General features: G+C 41.3%; 1 protein-coding gene across 8 annotated transcripts in view; it reads right to left on the minus strand.

Annotated features, from left to right (window-relative positions):
- Positions 1 to 14,285, minus strand: part of NAXD (NAD(P)HX dehydratase) — a 48,677-nt gene that overhangs the window by 33,653 nt on the left and 739 nt on the right. For 2 of the 8 annotated variants that reach the window (XR_009485450.1, XM_059839686.1), the window contains exons 1-6: positions 14,160 to 14,271; positions 12,930 to 13,510; positions 11,343 to 11,714; positions 7,793 to 7,943; positions 6,678 to 6,723; positions 4,944 to 5,032 (exon numbers count right to left, since the gene is read on the minus strand). Coding sequence is in view for 7 of the 8 variants with exons in the window: in XM_059839686.1 (XP_059695669.1) it covers positions 4,944 to 5,032; positions 6,678 to 6,723; positions 7,793 to 7,943; positions 11,343 to 11,714; positions 12,930 to 13,510; positions 14,160 to 14,215 (1,295 nt within the window). In the remaining variant the exon portion in view is untranslated. Of the gene's footprint in view, positions 1 to 4,943; positions 5,033 to 6,677; positions 6,724 to 7,792; positions 7,944 to 11,342; positions 11,715 to 12,929; positions 13,511 to 14,159; positions 14,272 to 14,285 lie in introns of those variants that run through there. The other 6 variants (XM_059839687.1, XM_059839685.1, XM_059839689.1 and 3 more) reach the window with 4 other exon arrangements.

The following is a 14,285-nucleotide window of genomic DNA, read 5'->3' on the forward strand; positions in this document are numbered from 1 at the left end:
GCAGCAATGCTAAAAATCTTTGGCTACTTCTCACACTTTGAGGAGGTGACAAAATCTCTGCTGGAATCACATGGGACCTCAGCAACAACAGGAAGGAAAGGGACTGTAGCACAGGGTGAATACACCTCCCTGCTTTTATTCACTCTGCAACACACAGCACAGAAGGAACAGTTTTTTGCCAAGAAAGCTGGACACAGGAAACAGGTCCATAAGCAAGTTTTGGCCACGGCATTGCATGACAGAACAAGAAAGAGTTTAAATATATAAATTCTCTAAGTCTGCACATACAAACTGACCTTTCTCTCCCCCTAACTACTTAAGGAAAAAACCTGATTTCTCACGTGATTCCTAGCCAGGCTGATGTCCAAATGAGGCTTTGGAGGAAAGATCACAAGTTTATATTTTCCTTCATCTTCTCTGCAGCTGTCATAGGGACCAAGCAGCCAAGTCACTTGTGAGACATCTTTTTGATTGTTGGAGGGATCTCTGTTTATTCCCCGACTTTCCCTGGTGACAATAACTCTGCACTTCTCCCAGCAGCTGATCCAAAAGTGAGATTAGTGCCAGCATTACACCAAAGCAGTGTTTAGCAGCTATCCTTAGCTAACACAGCTAAAGGGTTTGAGCATCTTCCCACACTGCATCAATGCTTTTACATCTCCTCTCCACATAATAAATTACAGGAGACCAAAAATATTAAGATTATTGCTGGGCCTTCTATGAGAGATTTGGCACTGGTTCAGAGTGCTCAAGTAACGTATCAGGGCCTCAACTAGCCATGATTCACTTTCATGATTTGTTCAAATGCTCAAAACATAGGCAAAATTCAATAAAACTAGGTAAAATATGCTCCAGAAACCCTGATCTTCATTGAGTTTCTTCATTAAAGATAACTGGCCTCAACAAACAGTCCAGCCTCAGAAGTATTCTCTTTCCAAGTATTCTTATTTCAAACTCAAAAGAATAATCTTTTCCAAAATGCAACTCAAAACCCAAACTCTGCAATTAACTGTAAGACTTCAAGTAATTCTGACAATCTTTCCTAGTCCACACAAACCCAGAGATACAACCAGCTAAAAGGAAGGTTTTAGTTCTAAATCCATGTCTTGTTCAAGGGTGGCTTTTTTGGTGGATAATGTAGAATTACATCACTTCTTTGGCACAAGAAATTAATGACCTCATTCTACTTCTCTGATAAAACTGTGGAGATCAAGGAGCATACTGATTGTTGACTCTACAAACTGTCTGATAACCAGCTTACAAGGGGGCTACTCAGTAGTAGCTGGCTCTTTTCTGGCCTACAGAGAAGAAAATCTCTGTACAATTATGAAAAGTCCCTGCAAAAGGGGAAAATAGCACAATAGATGTATTCTCTCTTCTTTTAACACACAACCAACTGGGCCCACACAGCTCATTTAGCTCTGTGATCACTTGCCTACCAGGACAGGATAAGCTAACCCAACACAGGCATCCAAGAAGTCTGTTCAGCCTGATCTGAGCCAGGCCACTAACATGGCAAATATAAAAAAGCTGCTGAAAACTCTTCTCTAGAAATGCATGAAGGAAGTGTGCACACATCTACAAAAAATCCACATAGAGAACATCTCCAATAAAACTTACTAAAATGCCAAAGCTAGGTTTTATCTTGCCTGTATTTGTGAAGCATTTACAGTAGGAGCACATTTGCTGACAGGACAGGAAAATGCAGCACAAACCTGGGGTAGCAGTGACAAGACCAAGGAGAGCAGATGTCACCAAGACTGGGTATATTCCACTATTCAAAAGACCCCAACTTCTGCAATACACATTTTTTGCTTCTCCACATGAAAGTAAGAAGTCAGACATTGACAATATTGAACTGGTCAATTCTTGAATAATACCAGGTCCTTGTGGAAGGGGCCATAATGCATTTGATAGAATCCCTGAATAAAAAGCAGAAGTTACTATTGATAATACTGACTATTCATAGCACCTGCACACCCTGCTTTCATTATTTTGCTCAGGTAGTGAGGACACAGACCCAGGTGTTGAAGCTTCATTTTTCCAGATCCCAGGCTGTCACATGCAGTCCCAGCTCTCACATTCACTTAACAGGGACTGAAGTCAAGAAACAAAAACCACAGAGAGTGGCTCTGTGGGTGCTCCCAGCATGGAATGTCACACCAAAAGGATTCCTGGGATGGACTACATCTGAGATCATGTGGAATTGCCCTGGCAATGCTGCAAGATGGATGTTCATTTTCATAACCCTCCTGCTGCAATCCTGCTCAATCATTTTCACATAACATTCTCTGCATCCTTCAAGTGACAGACAGTTGCCAAAGACCTGAAATGCCCCAGTCCAACTTCTAACTCTCCCATGCCTTCACCAGTCATGCTGGCAAAGATCCGCAACAGCAGCTCTAATGAGCCAGGAGAGCCCAAGCATCCAGCGAGGGCAAGAAAATAGCATTTTCTTCCCTTGAGGTGATCCCCTGTGAGGTGAAGGCAGTAGAGAAAGCAGTGGCAGCTAAGATGATAAAATGTCAGACTCCCAGCAGTACAAAATGGCAGCTGAATCCTGGCAAAGCGCCAAGCTGTTCAAACAGGGAGTTGAGTACACGGGGCCATAATTATGATTAGCATAATAAGAGAGTGGTACAACAGCTACCTAGTTACTCTGAAGGGTCATGGAGAATCATAACAAAGCAGAGTTTTAAGGAGAGACACAAAAGCAAACAATGACATAGCTGCTGGTGGGTTTTACCCGGAGGTTCCTCCATGCGTGAAGCGCGCCTGGGAGGAAGTACAAAGACTGTTTAAGGGATCAGGCTCTGAATCAGGAGCAGCCGGCCGTGCCTGCACAACTCAAACGGCTCCACAACATATAAAGGATCATATGAAAAGTGTGACGCTGAACACAAAGGACCTTACAAGAAAAATAGGCTGTTAGTGTAAATTTCAATAAAACCTGGGCTCAGTAGAGTCAATCAAGATTTTTTTCCTTTCTAACCAGAAAAGACTGTTTTCTCTTTTCATCTGTTCCGGTTTGAGAATAAAGCAGAAGAGATAAAAATATGAGAAAATTTAATAAATAAAATCTGAACACTCAGATATTAGCATTTTTTTTCATTTTGAATGTCACGTAAACAACATTTACAGATCCACTGCATCTTGTAATTAGCCCAGCTGCCTGCGTGAAATTAATCAGAGTTTTATTAAAAGTATTAAATACTGAGTCACAGACTTAAAAGAATCATGGATATGAAAATCTGTAGATTAACTATACTGTGTATGTCTGAAGGAACTCATAAACAGAGCAGAAGTTTAAATTCAAAAGTTCTCTTGGCAGATAGAAAGATCAGAGTTTTCACTGAAATCTGAAGTCCACAGAAGACACTGAGAATCTGTGTATAAAAAAATCCCACTCTTACTTAGCAGGCCTGATCTGGTTCTTCATGAACAGAAAGTTTACTGTTAACCCTGCTTTCAGCTCCCTTTCCCTCTGCGCTGCTTCTTTTTCTCCTACTGACATTTTCCATTACCAGACATCAAGAACCACTGCATACACAAACCAAGCTTTTCCCAAGGCAAGGTCAAGTCGTTACCATACAAGATGACCATCTGCTGTACCTCAAGTGAAACACATCAAGACACCTCAAGTTAAATGTTAATATTGCCATTAGGCTTCTCCATTGCATTTGCTATCATATGATATCACACAGAACACCAACAGAATAGATGCTATTTAGACTGAAGAGGCAAACAGTCATACTGGTAAAAACCCTATCCGTCTCTCCCTTGCTTTCAAACACCATTTTTATTTTGTCTGAAATCCATAAAGTTATGGGTTTCTTCTACCTTTGGGGAGTGGGGGGAAAAAGCAGCCAACAAAACACAACCCTGTTTAGCTGCCTTCCCTCTAAGCACTTCTGTCTCCAGTGACAGGAATGAAAGCCACCTTCAGAATGCAATAAACTTCCAACTTCCAAACGCAGGCATCCCCGTAAGGAAGACCACATTCTTGTTCTCAGACACCAAAACACTCCTACTGTCATAAATCCTTCCTGACAGCAATATCTGACAAACATGTTTTTAAATCATGCTTTTCCTACCCTCATCACAGCTTTGCTATGTACACCAACAGACTTTGACATGCACTGGTGCGAGCTAAGCTCAGAGGCATATACTCAAGGCATACATCTTAATTCCAATTTGCAGTGCTCATTGCAAACCATCATAACACTTAATTGAAACAAATTTATCCTATGAAAGTTCATCAATCAGTAACACATTTCAGAACAAAAATTCGGAGAAGCACACACACATAGACACTGATTTTCCCAATTAGAGGACCGTCATTTATTAAACTTTTCCTCTCCTTGTTAATTAAACCCTTATATTATATCATTTTGGAACATTTATTTATTCCCAAGAACAGGTGTGTATTTCAAACAACATACTCATGAAGAAAAAGGAGAATAATCATCTCACTTGCCTTGTAATTTTGCCTAGGTGTCTATATACACAGTAGTGAGAGGAAAACAGACACACTACTATTAAATACTACTAGGGCTGAAGAAGCAAGAGAACACACTCCATTTGCCTTTCAAATGCAGATTGCAAAATGCTGACTTGTAGTAATTTGTAGCTCTGGATCTTGCTACTGTTCACTGCTAAATGCATTACAACCACAGAACAGGTTAGGAAGAAGCAGGAAGAAAGATCTCTGCTTTTTAAAACTTGCACTTTGACAGTCACGTAAAGAAATTCACAGCTGACTGTCCCATATTAAATATCCAACTGGTCATAATGAAAGGACAAAGCCTGGAGTTTTTGTGATCTCCAGCTCATCCATCCAGTAACTCAGCAAAACAAATAACAGAAACTAATCAATTATCAGATTGAAATATTAAAACTACTAAGCCTGACTAGCTCATTTAAACAAATCGTAAGTCACTTACAGAACTGGATGAACAATCAGCTCTGGACTATATGATTTGATTACCGTTGCTGCATCTTTGGTACAAAACACATGGGATAAATCTGCACCCTAAAAAAGAAAATTTGCAAACAGTATTGACAAATTTATACTTAATAATAACTTTATCATTTCAAAGATTACTCAACTAATAATTCAACTGAATTCTTTCTTCTCGATAGTTTAAACAAATTGTATAATGTTTCTTCTATTTTGGCATAGACTAGTATGAAATGTTCTGTTCTTTTTGTATCTAACTTCCAATAGAATTCTGTTTATCACTAACAGGATGACTGAAAACACAAATCTCAAATTTTTATTCACTTGAGAAATGTTTCTCATCTGTAGATGAGCAAAGACAATGTCTCATGTACAAAAGAACACAGATGAACATGAGTAAAACTACTTAAGAAAACCATAATACTACTGCAACATACTTGTAAAATTTAGCTGTGGTGACCCATGAATACATTTCTAGTCCTACCATTTTTACTCAATGGGTGAAATTCATACACGAAAAAGGTTGGCACAATTTCGGCAACACACCCTATGTTAAACAAACATTACAGCTGAAGAGTTTAGGCTCAAGCTTCTGCTACCAACTCAAAAAATCAGAACACACATAAAATTATGTAAGCAGTGACCAGACCAGTGATCTCGTATTGGTCATGCATACTGAAATTTCCCAGTATCAAGGAAGTGTCTTCTGTGCTTTACCACTATACACTGAACATTTCAAGATACTCTGACTGTTTATGTGAAGATGTAATGGTCTGAATCAAGTGACTTCAGTAAGGAACCTCCTAGTATTGCCACTGGACTTGCATATAGTAGACAGAAAGCTGAGTGGCCTTGTGATTTTATAATAACATGGCTAAATAACATCATTTCAGTTTCAAATCTTTGAGCGTTTGCATCCTGAGAGAAGAAGTGGTTGGAAATATCTGGGATGGTTACCTACATATTGAGAGAAATCTTCAAAAGGAAAAACATATGCAATGAACTGAAAGTACTGACACACTATATACACATTCTGAAAATCAGATGTATTATGTAAGCATGACTTGTTTACACTTGAACAATCACCCTGTATTTATGTAGTCTGTTTAGCCATTTAATATGTCAACAAAATAAGGAAGTTCATGCTACTAGGGAAAAAAAAAAATCTTAGAAAATACTTCTGCTGAAGATTAGAATGCAAATAAAATGTGCTATTAGAAATCACATGGAATTCCACCCACAATCTTTAAACTTACCACATGTAAAAATTTTCCTAGTCTAAAGTTTTAAATTTTGAAAGAAAGTTACTTCATTCAACACAGTTATCAGGTCCAGAAAAAATTTCCGATGAAGTCACAATAGCACAAAAACATAATTCTAAACAATAATCCAAGGTTATTTTATTGTTCACTTTTGGAGAAAATATTTCATCAAGTCTTGAAATTTCCTATCCAAGTCCCTGAAACTGTCAAAGTTTGGAAGTATTTCTAACTTCACCGCACACAGAGAAAGGAAACATGGTGAATGAAACACAGAAAATGACACATTTACAAAGTATTTCTACAAATTCTGAACTAAGGATTTTCTTTGCTTAAGAGAAGACCTTCTAGAGCTCAAAGTTCATGTGCACTACAGAATGAATGCTATTTTAAAAATGACACCTAGGCAACAGAAATGATGAAAAGTTCATTTTGGACTTGTATAGAAGAACACATACCACTTTGAGAGCTGTAATTGCAGCAAAATATGGTGCTCCAGTGTATCTAAAATGAAATAAAACTTAGGTTAGGAACCACAGTAATGAGATTAGATAATGATCCTTCATAGGAATATTTACACAGATCATGCTATAAACCAGCAAAATTTTCTCAAGTAACTGAGGTAAAACTTCAGAGACAAACAAAACAAGAGCCAAAAACTGTATGCAAGCTAAATATGGGATCTGTGACCTGGATCAATCCCATCTGGCTTTAGATGCTTAACTAAAGTGCCTAAACTGTGATTCCAGTTGCCCTAAATTCTCTTTATACAAAGACTAAAGAGAGAGATGAACACAATCACCCTCCAAAAGTGCTTACTTCAACCAAGAGGTAAGAACCTATGACCATTAACTTCTAACTCCTGGCTATTTGACCCAGCTACAAGACAGCACCTTTTTGCTCTTTATGGAATGTTTATTAACAGCAGATGCCCAACAGTAGATCTCTCCTACAGGAGAAAGATGTCATCTCTCTCAAAAGGGGAAAATGAAAAGAAGGAAGGTGTAGTGACTCATTCAAAGTATTGTGGCCAATATTGGTTCTAGGCCAGTACAGCATTTAACTGATTTATGCAATACATCTTTTCTACCCTGAAATAGGATATTTCCATTACTCCAGTACATAAAGCAAGGTATTGACAGAATCTACGAAACACCAATATTTATCAAAATAGAAAGCCCACAAGAAAACATAGCATAAGAAAATAAAGAGACACAGTTCCCAAGAAGGCAAAAAATCAGATGTGCCACTGTCATACTCGACTTATTCTAAAACCTCACCATGCAATGGGAAAAGACAAACCCTGAAAACAGAGAGTTTGGCGGTCAAAAAAGACAGAGAAGGTAGACACAAACAGCATTTTAAGTTCCCATAACATACAGTATAAAAATTTTGCAACACATCTGCAAGGTACCATGTTCTTTCCTAAGTATGCATGGTCTTGATGATGGAGCCCTAAAGCTCTCTGGAAAACTATGGTTTAAGTGTAAGGTGAGTTTGAATGGCTTCTCTAAGCAGTTATGAAATCCTGAAGCTTTATCAGAAGCAAAAATCAAATTTCTATTTAACTTACTCTCGACATCCTCCAACAATGCCTATACGACCATCTTGACCTTTATGCTTTTTCCCTGTTAGAGGAGGGATAACATTGCGCACCAGCTGAAAAATATTCTCCATATCCTTCAGAGTGTGTGTTCTGTGCAGTGAAAAAGACCTCTCTATAACTGAAAAGAAGAAAATAAGCGTTACTTCAAAGAATGTTCTTCCTTAAATGACTGCCAGCATTCCTTTTAAGCACTCATGTACACTAATAAAATCTCACAAAGATACACAAAGTGACATACTTCTAAAATCCAAACGCTTTGTCACTTAAAGGCCTTTAGAACAGTGAGTAACTAGGGAAGGTGATGATTATAAAAATGCATTCAGGGTCTGATGAAGAGAATATGCTCACTGACTATTCACAGTCCTAATTTAGGGCTCAGGTACAGAAAGAAGCAACAACCCAGAATAGTTACATGAACATTTTGTAACTAGCAATACCTTCTTCGTTCAGCCTGAAATCAGTTCCATAATTAAGCTCAACTGAAATAGGAACACTTAGTAAGGACTAAACACATCCACAGAGCAAGCACAAAGCAACTGAAACCAAATTTTAAATGTACACCCTACCTTATATTTCGCTTCCCCTTAAAGACTTCCACCTCTTAGTAGAATCAGGGCCTATCTCACTGCTTTTTTATTTTGGTAGGCGGTTACAAAGCATAGTGAAAGTCTTTCTGCAAAACTATAATCCAACACACTAGATGCAAACATTACAAATATCACACAAAGATCATTTTTAGCTATAATACATCTCCAGATCTCTGATGCAAAGCTACATGTCAAGCCACATACTAAAACAACTGCACACTCAGTAGGCTATGTATCAAATGACTCTTTCAAAAGGCTACAAAAATTCAGAAGAAAAAATTACTTCAACAATTACAACTAGAAAGAATTAAAACATTTACCTAACATGGGAAAAATGTGAAGATCACTACTTCTATCAACAATGTGTTAACTACAAACTGCAGCAAATACACTAAAAGAGCAAGTTCTTAAAAACTCCTCATTACCTGTAAAATTTTGCTCAGAAGAGTGGCTTATTCCAATGCTAATATCAGTGTCCTAGACCATAGCCATGCTTACTTTCTTTTGTACAGATCTTCTAAAAAGCTTTTGGGGAACTGCTACACATGTATACCATAATTATGTAGAAACTAACTCCCATGATACTCCTTATTTTCAGTTGTACACAACTCAATAAACCTAACCCCCAACCCCAAAATAAAAATAGAGGGGAGGAGAAAAGAAGGGGAAAAAAAAAAAAAAAAGAAAATTTCTGTTCCAGAAGCACTGGGCATAACGAGGGGAAAAAAAGTAATAAACAAGACATTTCCAAATCCATGTGTTATCAGCAAAATACATCTTTTTCTCTGTCCTTCACAGAATCTAAACCAGACATGCTAATCGTCAGTAATAGTATGCTTTAGTCTTCAATAATGATAAACACTCTTTGCTGATCTTTTGCTTTTGAATACAGGCATCCCAGTCTTACTAAGAAATAATAAAAAAGGGGGTAAAAAAAAGAAAGGAATGAATATAAGAGAAAAAACCCACAACCTGTTTTGGATTATGGCCAAAATAGCATTGCAGTGACACAGAGAAGAACAAAATCCTCATCTCCTCAGAAAACAGGGCAGATTATTTTCTTTAAATCACACTTCACACAATTCCTGGTTTTCAACCACAAAAGAATATTATGTAGCTCGGAACCCTTAAACTGCAGTGTTGCTAAGAAGGCCTTCTGTTTATTTGCTGCTGGCTCTTGTTCATGTGTGAACATAAAATTACTACATAATAAATGGAGAGAAGGCAGAGAATTATGCAAAAAGCCATTCTTAATATAGCCCTACTCTACCTACAGAATCACTACACCATATTCAGCTCTTAACAAATTAAATCTTAATTCCTTAAAAGATGTGTTGCCTGAAGCATTATGCTCACATTTTAGCATAAACACTTTTTTACACCCTTGCCAATTAGAAGATTAGAATCTCGAATTGCTCTTGCTACAGTTAAATAAATAAAATGCATTTTTGCATAGTGCAATATGCCTGTACACCTATATGATGAAATCCAACAAGGAAAATTGAACCTCAGTTTCAGGTTGCTACACATAATTTAACTTTTCAGGAAAAAACTTTCAGAAGTAATGGTAAAGCCTTGTAGGTAACTTCACCCCAGTCTAGAACCTGAAATAATTTTCTATGGGATTTTCTAAAGCACATTAGTTTTCATTAATTTTAAAAGGGAGAACATTTGAAACACTGTATCCATTCATATCCCATAAATTATCTGCAAAAGTCTGTTGCCACCAGGAAATCCTACACACCAGCTATCCACTCAAGGAACACAACCAGATCTGCCAGCCTAAACCCTCAACAGGCCTAAGCACCCAGTCTGCCACAATTTTACAGGGAAACAATAACAAACAACTGAAAGGACCTCTCAGGACTCAGGGAATGCCCCTTAGGATCTGGCATGCCAGATTATTATTATCCAACACTGATGCTGGCTGGTTCCTTTTTTTTTTTTTTTTCCCTCTTTTCGAATACACCTTTTTTCTTCCAAGCAGTGTGAAATTCAGAATTAGAACAGAACAAGACTTTGCATTTCCACGTGGCAGGCTACAATCACTAAGCCCCAATCTGACTCTAGTTCCAGCACTGATGGAATATCCCTGATTTCCTCCTGCCCATGCAGTCTACCTCCAGGTACAAAGAGATCATGATAAAGATAAATGGCACAGGCACACAGATCCCAAGAAGATTGCTACCATCAGCTTCTGGCCCACACATGAGGTACAGAAGGAAGTTTGTGCATAAATAGCAATTCTTGAGATACTGCTTTGCCTTTTTCTTTAAAGTAAATTCATATGCCCATAGAATTTATAGAGCTGGTGTAGAAAAAAAAAAAAAAGCAAGTATTTTCATCTTCTATTACACCTGCTACAATAATACAATTTTAAATTTATAAGATTCAGAATTTTGTTGTAAAGCAAATTATTTTAAAGAAGCTAGACCTTAACATCTGATTTCAGTGTAGGAAAAACTCCACTCTTTTCCCAGCCCTGAAAAAAACACATGCACACCCTTAACTTCATATACTGGGTTATGCTTGATAACTTCAAGCAGAACAGCAGCAATATTTCTGCTACAGAGTAACTAATGTTTCCAGATTGCTTCCAGCAACCCTCCTACTTGCCTTTTACATATATAACTCCTCCTCACTTCACTGTACAGAGACATGAATGTGGAAGGAAGTTCCCAAGGTTTACAGGGTTCAAAAGGTATAATTTTGCTCATGAAAATTTGCTATAACTAATGTACCTGTATTAAATAATCAGTACAATGGTACGAATAATGATTTAATTTCAGTTGACATCAGACAAACACCTTCACCACAGTATTAAATAATTCCAATTAGGTTTTATTTTCAAAAGCTGCTTACTACCAGTGCTTTCACACAGAAGTTTTAAAAAGTACCCTAGCTTTTATTTATGCTGTAGAAGGAAGTACCTATCGGTGGAGAAAGTGTTGCTGTCATAGCATTATAATTAAAGTTATCCGCATATGAACGATGGTTCGCTCTCCGAGGTGGACTTGTTGGTATAGATTGTGACCTTTGTGATACCGAAGAAGAAATTCCAGCCAACATCTGTCCCAACATCTGTAACATCTGGAGTTCTCGAGCATGCTCAGCTTCCCGACGCTTGTCCTCAATTTTGAGCCTCTGCTCTTCGAATCTGTAGAATTTCTCATCTGTATCCATGCTCTGCTGCAGAAATTTTTCCATCATTTTATCCAATGTCAAATTAGTATGGCGTTTTTTTGATCTTTTGGGCTGACTGAGAGGTGGGGTAATAGTTGGAGCACTGACTTCTTTAAAGCCTAAAGCAAGGAAAGAATCTATTATTTTTCTGATGGAAAACAATTTTCTAAGAGGAAAGCAGCAAAAAAATCTCCCTACAAGATGTGACCTAATGTCTCACAATGCATTAGGTTACACTTTCCCAACACAAGCTGTATTTATGTGACATAAATAGTACTTCTTTCAGAGTACCAAAGCAAACCCACAAACTTCTACCAAGTTGTAAGGGTAACACAAAAATCACAGAGACTTTTTTAATTGTTTTAGTACTAAACTTCGACAATAGGAGTCTTTTTCATCTTCTAAAAAGGTTTAAGCGAAGGTTATTAAATAGTATAGCCTCATTTGTCTATTGCAGATAATTACATTAATCTAAATTGAGTTTCAGTCTGTTGGCATTCTAGATTTGCATTTCAAAAGAACATTAGTGTAAACAACTCTTTGATGGGGTTTAAATGTAAAAAGAAGGTTGCTTAAACGTCAACCAATTGGCTGATTCTTAAGTCATGTCAACTTCTGAAGACAGGTTCATGTTTGTATTAAAAACCCTGCATTAATCTAGATTGAAAACAAACAAGCAACATTTCCCCCCGCTGCTCCACAATACAAACGTGGAGGGTAAAGAACGCACAGGGAAAGGACAGGCTTTATCAAAGTGCTGTTTCTGTCTCCAACCCCGGTAAAGTTAGAAACAGTGTTTCTAAAACAACCCGTGCAATTTATTATGTAAAAACTCTCCCCTAGCTTTCTGGCCCAGCTGCAACAATAAGGAGATTTTTCAGGTATTACCGTCATCATCGTTTTAATACCGATTAGCAAAACTGCACACAATCTGCAGGGAACGGTAAAACACTCCAGCGAGAAGGATGCTTATTTTCTTGTACAATGCTACCTGACACTTTGTCTCGATAATCTCTGCGCTAGTCTTCCATGGGTTTCCCATTGACAAATACCGACAAAAACTCACTAGGGTCCCTGTCTGCAGCATCTCCCCCTCCCCGGTATGCAGCATTTCCAGCCCCCGCAGCAGCCTGCTCCCCAGTTCGCGGGGACGCGCAAGGTGCAAGAGTGGGGGGAAGCACGGGCGGGTTTCGGAGCGCGAAGGACGGGGCAGGAGGCAGCAGGATAAGGAAAAAGCCACTTAGAAGCGCGCTGGCTGCGGAAAAGCGCCGGGTTGCAAGAGCCCGCGAGGTGAGGGGAGGACACCCGGCGCCGGGATCCCGCAGGCTACTCACCGTCACCCGGCGGCACGGGGATGGCGAAGGACGGGCACTCCACCTTGATGGGGTGATCGGCGTAGGAAGAGCACTCGCCGGAATCCTCGGTGAAGTTGTCCCGGGGGGACTCCGGCCCGGCGTCCTCGTCCAGTTCGGCGTCCAGCGAGCGGCTGTTGTGCGGCGTGCCCGGCGTGGGCGGCGCGGCGAGCGGCCCCGCGGGCGGCTGGGCGCCGTCGGGCGGCGGGGCCAGCGGCTCGGGGGCGCCGTCGGGCCCCCCTCGGCAGCTGAGGATCCGGTCCATCTCGTCGTAGTACTTGCATATCTTGCGGGCGTGCCCGTTCTTCTTCAGCCCGTCCCGGGCCTGGTAGTACTGCCGCTTGAGGCCCTTGATGCGGATGCGGCACTGCTCGGGGGTGCGCTCGAAGCCCAGCTCGGCCAGGCGGCACGCCACGTCCCGGTACACATGGCTGTTCCGAAAGTTGCCGTCCAGCGCCGACTGCACGTCCGCCTCGCCCCAGATCTCCAGCAGCGCCCGCGTCTCCAAATCCGACCACAGGAAGCCCCGCGTGTTCGTAATCATCCTTGGCCGGCCGGGGTCACTGCAATGGCCGCGCACCGGGGAGAGGGAAGGAGGGAGGGAGGGAGAGAGGGAGGGACGGAGGGGGCGGAGGAGGGCGGCGGGGAGGAGGGAGGGGGTTTAATGCCCGCACGCGGCTCTCCCAGGGGGCGCCTACGCCAGCCCCAGCAGCCGCGGTGCGGCTGGAAGCGGCGGAGAGCCGGGCCCCGGGACCCGCATCCCGGGCCGCCGCCGCCGCTCGCAGCCCGCACGCACGCAAACAAAACTTTCCAGGCGCCGCTTTGAGCTGCGGGCACCTGCAACAAGAGGAGTAGTGAGGTGGCAAAAAAAAAAAAAAAAAAAAGGAAAAAAGCCTCTTCCCCTTGACTCGCCCCCTCCGAAAACGATGATAAATAAAAAATAAACAAGCAGGCACCCGGCGCGGAGCCTCGGTCCTCTAGTTCCCCCCCTCTCAGGCAGTCATTTGTGCGCTGCCGCTTCCCCGCCCCGGGCTCCGCTGGGAGCGACAGGACGACGGCGCTGGCTGGACTTAGAGGCTCTGCTCATCACAGTGCGCCTGCTTCCCTCCCTTCCTTCTCCTCCCTCCCTCCCCGCCGCAGTGGAGCGCGATCCCTACACACACACACACCCCGCCACACACACAGGGCGCTGCAGCTCCGCTCGGCGCCTACCTCACCCCCGCGCACCGCCGTGCCGGGCCGCGCCGCGCCAGCGCGGGCAGCGACATCGCTGCGCCCCGGCCACCGTGTCACCGAGCCGGGGCGGGCGCGCTCCCCCCGCACCGGCGCACACACGCG

The sequence above is a fragment of the Haemorhous mexicanus genome, chromosome 2 (assembly GCF_027477595.1).
Source record: "Haemorhous mexicanus isolate bHaeMex1 chromosome 2, bHaeMex1.pri, whole genome shotgun sequence".
Lineage (NCBI taxonomy): Eukaryota > Metazoa > Chordata > Aves > Passeriformes > Fringillidae > Haemorhous > Haemorhous mexicanus.